Source organism: Bubalus kerabau, chromosome 7 (assembly GCF_029407905.1).
Source record: "Bubalus kerabau isolate K-KA32 ecotype Philippines breed swamp buffalo chromosome 7, PCC_UOA_SB_1v2, whole genome shotgun sequence".
NCBI lineage: Eukaryota > Metazoa > Chordata > Mammalia > Artiodactyla > Bovidae > Bubalus > Bubalus kerabau.
Genome location: NC_073630.1, coordinates 63,334,136 through 63,342,191, shown reverse-complemented (window position 1 = coordinate 63,342,191; position 8,056 = coordinate 63,334,136). Strand labels below are relative to the sequence as shown.

Below are 8,056 nucleotides of genomic sequence, written 5' to 3'. Positions count from 1 at the left end.
GCCAATGCAGGGGACATGGGTTCAATTCCTGGTCTGGGAAGATTCCACATGCTGCAAAGCAACTAAGCTCTGTGCCACACAGCTTCTGAGCCCATGAGCCACAACTACTAAAGCCCACGGGCCTAGAGCCTGTGCTCTGCAAGGAGAGAGGTCACCAAAATGAGAAGACCACACACCACAATGAAGCGTGGCCCCCACTTGTCGCACACAACTAGAGAAAGCCTGTACAGAGCAATGAAGACCCAGTGCAACCAAAGAGAACACAAAAACAAACAAACAAAAATCCATTTACAATAGCATCAGAAACAATAAATAGCTAGGAATAAATTTAATCAAGGAAGTGAAAGGTATGTACAATGAAAACTGTATGAGGCTGATGAAAGAAATTGAAGATACAAGTAAGTGGAGAGATTATCTCATGCTCATGGATCAGAAGAGTTAACATTAAAATGTCCATACTATCTAAAATCATCTATAGATTCAATGTAAGGAAGCAAGTGTCAGTCACTCAGTCATGTCCGACTCTCTTCTATCCCATGGATTGTAGCCCACCAGGCTCCTCTGTCCACGGGATTCTCCAGGCAAGAATCCTAGAGCGGGTTGCCATTCCCTTCTCCAGGGGATTTTCCCAACCCAGAGATTGAATCCAGGTCTTCCACATTGCGGGCAGATTCTTTACCATCTGAGCTACAGAGAGGAACCAATGTAGATTCAATGTAATCCCCATCAAAATTTCAGTGGAATTTTTCATAGAAACAGAACAATCCTAAAATTTGTATGGAACCACAAAAGATCCTGAAGAGCCAAAGTTATCTTAAGAAAGAACAAACCACTAGAAAGATTCATTGTCTAACAGAACCTTGCCTACAATTTGGCTGTTTTACCCGTTTCTTCTCTAACATTGGGCTTCCCTTGTGGCTCACTGGTAAAGAATGTTTAAGAAAACACAAATGTCACTATACAAATATATTAACTAAACAGTATCACTAGAAATAACTTACATACTTAATCTAGTTGCCACAATTGAGTTATTAGATCAAAAGTGATTGCATTAGCAGTTATCAACTGAAAACCCATTCCATCAGCAATGTTGGTTACTATTTGAATATTTAAGTTAAAATACATACAACTGTGAGTTCCTTTGTTATTCCTAGCACATAGTAATCAACAAAGACTTGTTGAAAATATTTGCATTCAATAATCAAAAATGATGTGGCAGAGACTACGCTTTATTCCCTTAATACATTTTTTTTCCTCCAAGAGAATGCCCAAATTTTATCAGAACACATGGTAGTATGAAATAAAGACAACTTCCCAGCCTCTCTTGCATCTAGATGTGACCACGCAACCGAGTTCTGGCCAGTAAGATGTAAGTGGAAGTGTTCTATGGCAGCTTCCACAATTCTTATGCAAAAGACCACTGGCATTTGCCCACTGCTCCCTTCTTGTCTTTCCTCCAAGAGAATATAGATGCGCTGATTAGAGCTATAGCCACCCATACTGCTTTAGGAAAATGAGAGCCCTCCTTGGATTGGCTACAGTGATGAGCTAAAAGGATCCTAGATTCTCAAAAACTTCATGGAAAAGAGGATGCCCATCAGTCCTGGACTCTCTTTATATTTCTGAAATTTTAAATGAAGAGAAAAATCAATTTATCTTTGCCATTGGAAAAACCCATAATAGCAGCTTTCTCCTCCTAGATAAAGGAGGAAGGCAGATTTAGAAATGACAGACTTTCACAGACATACACTATGGAGCCACATCTCTCTCAGTTGGGCATAACAGGGTATTATCTCTTTTTCAGCAATTACTCTTAAGACAGATACAGTTGCTCTATACTAGGAGTCAGAGAATCCAGGTTGAAGTCTTACCTCTGCCACTAACTAGGCAAGTCTATCTAAGCTCTTGTAGGACACCTATGTAATAAATTTCCCTTGAGTCTTAAAATATAATGTATATGAAAAGTGTCCCACCATATAAATTATCACACACAAAACAGTTGATGAAATACCTGTAGAGAGAAGCTCTTTCTGTCTCACTTGGTATTCCTATTAACAAATATCCAATAAATACTTATTGAATAAATATTTTTAAGTCCTTGCTAAATGTGTAAATTATTCTATTTTGGAGTTTAATAAAGTTCAAAGGACTTTAATATTAATTAAAGTATTACTTGAGAGACACAGTTATTTAGAGACACAATTCTTAATTGTGACATCAGTTAAAAGACATAATGGTATGAAAACATAAACCTAGCTAATCCTGGTTCAAAAGCAGACCCCTATTTGCTACAGTAGTAGTAGTTAGTTGCTCAGTTCAGTTCAGTTCAGTTCAGTTGCTCAGTCGTGTCCGACTCTTTGCGACCCCATGAATTGCAGCACGCCAGGCCTCCCTGTCCATCACCATCTCCCGGAGTTCACTCAGACTCACGTCCATCATTGAAAATAAATATTTTTAAGTCACTTTTTAAGTCTAAGTTCACTCAAACTCATGTCCATCAAGTCAGTGATGCCATCTAGCATCACCAAAAATGCCATCCAGCCATCTCTTCCTCTGTCCTCCCCTTCTCCTCCTGCCCCCAATCCCTCCCAGCATCAGAGTCTTTTCCAATGAGTCAACTTTTCACATGAGGTGGCCAAAGTACTGGAGTTTCAGCTTTAGCATCATTCCTTCCAAGGAACACCCAGGGCTGATCTCCTTCAGAATGGACTGGTTGGATCTCCTTGCAGTCCAAGGGACTCTCAAGAGTCTCCTCCAACACCACAGTTCAAAAGCATCAATTCTTCGGCCCTCAGCTTTCTTCACAGTCCAACTCTCACATCCATACATGACTACTGGAAAAACCATACCATTGACTAGATGGACCTTTGTTGGCAAAGTAATGTCTCTGCTTTTCAATATGCTATCTAGGTTGGTCGTAACTTTTCCTCCTCAGTGGTGTCCAACTCTTTGTGACCCCATAGACCATAGCCCACCAGGCTCCTCTGTCCATGGGATTCTCCAGGCAAGAATACTGGAGTGGACTGCCATTCCCTTCTCCAGAGAATCTTCCCAAACCAGGGATCGAACCCAGGTATCCTGCACTGCATGCAGATTCTTTACCATTTGAGCTACAGGGAATTCCTTTTTTGCAATAGCAAAATAGTTTAAATTAGAATAAAAGTTGTGGTATAAAAATAAAAAACTTGACACTTTTCCCTTGAAATTACCAGTTCAGTTGTGTCCAACTCTTCATGACCCCATGGACTGCAGCATGCCAGGACTCCCTGTCCATCACCAACTCCCAGAGCTTGCTCAAACTCATGTCAATCAAGTCAGTGATGCCATCCAACCATCTCATCCTCTGCCGTCCCCTTCTCCTCCTGCCCTCAACCTTTCCCAGCATCAGGGTCTATTCCAATGAGTCAGTTCTTCACATCAGGTGGCCAAAGTACTGGAGTTTCAGCTTCAGCATTAGTCCTTCCAATGAATACTCAGAACTGATTTCCTTTAGGATGGACTGGTTGGATCTCCTTGCAGTCCAAAGGGACTCTCAAGAGGCTTCTCCAACAACACAGTTCAAAAGCATCAATTCTTCGGTGCTCAGCTTTCTTTATAGTCCAACTCTCACATCCATACATGACTACTGGAAAAACCATAGCTTTGACTAGATGGACCTTTGTTGGCAAAGTCAAGTCTCTGCTTTTAAATATGCTGTCTAGCTTGGTCATAGCTTTTCTTCCGAGGAGCAAGCACCTTTTGAATTTCATGGCTGCAGTCACCATATGCAGTGATTTTGGAGTCCCCAAAATAAAGTCAACCACTGTTTCCCCATCTATTTGCCATGAAGTGATAGGACAGGATGCCATGATCTTAGTTTCTTGAATGCAGAGTTTTAAGCCAGCTTTTTCACTCTCCTCTTTCACCTTCATCAAGAGGCTCTTTAGTTCCTCTTCACTTTCTACCATAAGGGTGGTGTGGTGTCATCCTGGAGGAAACTTCTTTGTGTTGAGGACGGGGTGGAGTGGAGTGATGGAAGTCCTCTGTCTCATTCTTTTGTCTGTCCTGCTGGTCTTTACTGGTCCCTAAGCGTGTATGCTTTTGCAAATGAAAGTTAGGAACACTCCTTTGGTTTTCCTTTCTGCTGATCACATCCTTCCCCTGAAGTAATGGAAGAAGAAAGGCCTAACTGCTTGAATGGAGGGCAGGAGGAGGGAAGTGGAGATTGTGACCATGTGAAATATTAAATATTAAGTTATGCATAAAAATGTACTTTAATATTTAAACCACTAACCCCACCACACCAAATGAAGGATGTCCTCACATTGAGCAGTGGTTAACGTATTTTATTAAATTAAGTATGTAATTTGCAAATGGTTTCATAAGAAATTTTAAAAGCAAAGTTATAAAACAGTTTCAATAAAAAAGTACAGAGTTAACAGCAAAATTACATTTTCTTTATAGTACAAATAAAAGGATTTTGTTTCTAATAGACTGTTTGAAAATCTTGTAATATATTCTCCAACTGACAGTTGCAATATTATATTTTAATGAGAAGTCTCATGGTTAATTCTCAATAATATGTTAATAAATGGGTTCATCATTTGGACCATAAAAGTCATTTGCTCAACTTTAAGGAAAACAATGTCATCATATAATGTGAAGTTATAAAAAGCTCTCCGGGATGTAGATCCATTCTAGCCTTATTTCTCTAATAAATTTTGCAAAGAGACATTAAGTAACACTGTAAACTTGAATTACATTTAAAAATAAGCACCATTTACATAAATTCTACCTAAACTTACTTTACCTTTTAAATGACAAGGTTTTTTGGCCACACAAAACATTTAAATCTGTTTTCTTTACCATGTAAATAAAAATAAGCAATATTTAACCACAACACAGAAAAATTATCAAACTTCACCTCTATTGCACAATGAAAAAGCAATTGGAAAAAACAGCACACATTATTTTTGTGTCTTTTTTATACATTTTGTCATTTTCTTAAATTGAGAGCAGTTAAAACATTGTCAGAGCAATTTCCTGAGTTTCAAAGTTTCCAATTTCCAGCTCAGAAATAACCAATCTTGCTATTATATATGTCTTTTTTCTAAGCATACAAAACACTTGAATTTAAAAAGGACAAAATAAAGGATTGGAAACAATCCAACAGAATTATTTAGCTTTTCTCTCCAAAACGTGTTATAATACACAAGACACTTTAAAGTGTTAAGTCGGAGTTTCTACCATACAATATGTCCCACATTTAAAGGCCTTAGAATTTCAGGCAGTACTGAAACACTAATACACTGGAGAAACCTCAACTTGAAATAATATAGAGATACGTGAACAGCCAATAAATGTAAGACAAAATACTTCCATTTCTCCTGTTTAAGGAAGGAATGAACAGACTGAAAATACTGTTAAGAGTCCCCTCTGTTCAACCCTGCTTTCCCTGTGGTTTCCACATTAGTGCTCATCGTCCCCTGGGAGATACTGGTAAGAGACTATCGAAAGAATATAATCGTTATTAAAACCTTCCAAAATTACAGAGCTGTTGTATTTCTTAAATATTAATAACTTTGCAAAGAGCCATTCTAGTAAGTCACATATTAGCACAAATATACCAAAACATACACAAAAACTCTGATAAGCCCCTCATTATCTTTAGTTTTGACACACAGGATTTAGAAATGAGTAAAAGAGAAAAATTTGATAATCCTCAAACTCTGTTTACCTTTGGCATACAGGATTTAGAAACAGGCAAAACAAGAAAAGAGCCATTATAAAATTTTCTTTCATAATTACATGTTGCTTAAACTATGCTAGATAGTGGGATAGAAGCCAATTTGATACTAAACAACTTTACAAAAACATTTATAATGCTCAATATTTCTCCATATATTTACGAATGATGATTAAGAAGAAATGCCCTAGATTTACCAAAATAAAGCATAAAATTAGAGTTGGTACAGTTCAAAACATAAGTTCTTTCATTTGATTTCTGCCCACAAAATACCTCACCTCTTGTTCTTTTTGACTGCTCCCACATTAATCATAATTATAATAACTAATATTGAAGTAAAGTCTAGTTGAAGCACTCAAAAGCGATGTCTTTTTTTAAACTGGGATGAGGAAATATAAAAACACAGAAAATGAGTATGCAGCTGCACACACTTGAATAATTCTAGGTTTTAGTACTGTTATATACATTTCTTAAATCATATCAATTTATACACAGAAAGGTTTTATTTCATTAACTAACAGTTGTAGTTTTATAATTAAAGTTGTTGAAAGGAATTGTTTTACTTTTAATGTATACAACTCTTCTAGACCTCACAAAAAACATGCCAAACTGTTGGCATTTTTAACAAATTACCACAAATGTAACAATGTGAATAATACTTCAACATCAGTTACTATTCCTAAGTAACAAACATATATTTTTATGGAAATAAATTCAATGATATGGCTCTTCTTTTACAAGCATGCTTTCATGATATATAAAAACATGTTTCTGAATTTTATTTTCATTAAAATGTCTGTTCTTCTGGAAATTCTTTCAGTAATAGCGCAATCCTATCACCTCTAGTCCAAATAATTTTTAAGCTTATCAAAAATTAATACAGTTGTTTGCTAAAACCACATATGTTGAAAATACCCTTAATATCCAAAGTCAGATTTATTTAAGCCAGCGTCTCATATTGGAAAATTATACTTTATCACACTAAACTTGTGTAAAGGAAGTTATAACTGACAAGTATACTAACAGGGCTTTTTAAGCTGACCAAGAAAAAAGATGTCAGTGAGTTTCCTTTCAGAAAGTTGGTTCTTTTTAATAATAAAGGTAAAAAACTTTTAAATTGTAAGAATTTCTTTTATGATTATATCAAAAATGTTTTCTATATCTGTTTTAAGTTAATAGGATTTTGACCTTCTCTAGTTTAGAAATTACATGCCTCAAATACAAAATATAGCTCTTTAGTACTGTTTTCAATAAATATCATTTACACAGGCAGTGCTATAAGACTAGGAGCAGTTCTAGAAGACAGCGGCACTCCTTCTTTGAAAACTTGTCTGCCTATGGAAGGTATAAAACTGCACCATAATCTCAGACCCCAACTTAACTTCTAGGAAATGTACACACCCAGAAAGAAGGAACAAAAGGTAAGCGATCAGAACCATATACAAAGAAGAAGGACAAGAGTGTCTTCCTTCATGCAGAATATGGCAAAATGATTTTTTGTATTGTTTTGAAATCAAAAGCACTCAAAGGTTTCTGTTAGATCTCCTTTCTTTCTGTACTACTACAACTAGATCTCAAAGCACTTTAAATACCTCTCATAGAAGCCTTTAAGACTTTACGAAACGTCAAACAATTAATATAAAGGTAACATTTTCTGTCTGAGACAGTATCAGAGCATTTCAATCTTTAAAACCACAGCTGATAATTTTCTTAGACATCTGGTAATCAATAAAAATTCTCTTTAATTATCTTTAATAGATAACATATTCAGCATTTGATTCAGTAAAAATTAAACTTCTCTTGAATTTTGAAAAACATCATGTTTTTCTGTTTATAACTGGACATCACTACTAATAAAACATACATTTACGTAAAATTGACTAAATCACTGCAAATAAAACTAATTTTAAGCTACAAACCTTCACACTTTTTAGTCAAGGATGTTTATTTTATTTTAGCATGACTTTCAAGCACCCTGGTTTAATTTCAGCGAATCTGCAAAAATGAAAAAAGAGTTAAAGATAAAAATTTCAAATTGATTACGAAATATATCTTGTAACCAATTCTAAGTGCCTATGCTAAACATAATATTCACTATCAAAGCACTCTCCTTTAAGTTAAATCAAGGACTAATATCTATGCTTGTGTTCTTTTTAATCTACTGTCAAAATAAATACATGACTAAGGCTGGGGATTACTCCTAACAGCAGTTATTACAATTTAAGATTTTTTAAAATTCTCAAGCCTGATTTTGATGTTAATGAATAACAGTAAGCTGTATGAAGGATATGATGATGTCTGAATTACATTCTCTCTCTGCATTATAACAGC

General features: G+C 35.8%; 1 protein-coding gene across 11 annotated transcripts in view; it reads right to left on the bottom strand.

Moving 5' to 3' along the window:
• Positions 1-4,310: 4,310 nt before the first annotated feature.
• N4BP2 (NEDD4 binding protein 2) overlaps positions 4,311-8,056 on the bottom strand; it is a 69,502-nt gene continuing 65,756 nt past the window's right edge. For 7 of the 11 annotated variants that reach the window (XM_055588338.1, XM_055588346.1, XM_055588337.1 and 4 more), the window contains one exon: positions 4,311-7,720. In XM_055588338.1, the coding sequence (XP_055444313.1) occupies positions 7,675-7,720 (46 nt within the window). In that variant the 3' untranslated portion in view covers positions 4,311-7,674. The remainder of the gene's footprint in view (positions 7,721-8,056) is intronic. The other 4 variants (XR_008717107.1, XR_008717106.1, XM_055588341.1 and 1 more) reach the window with 4 other exon arrangements.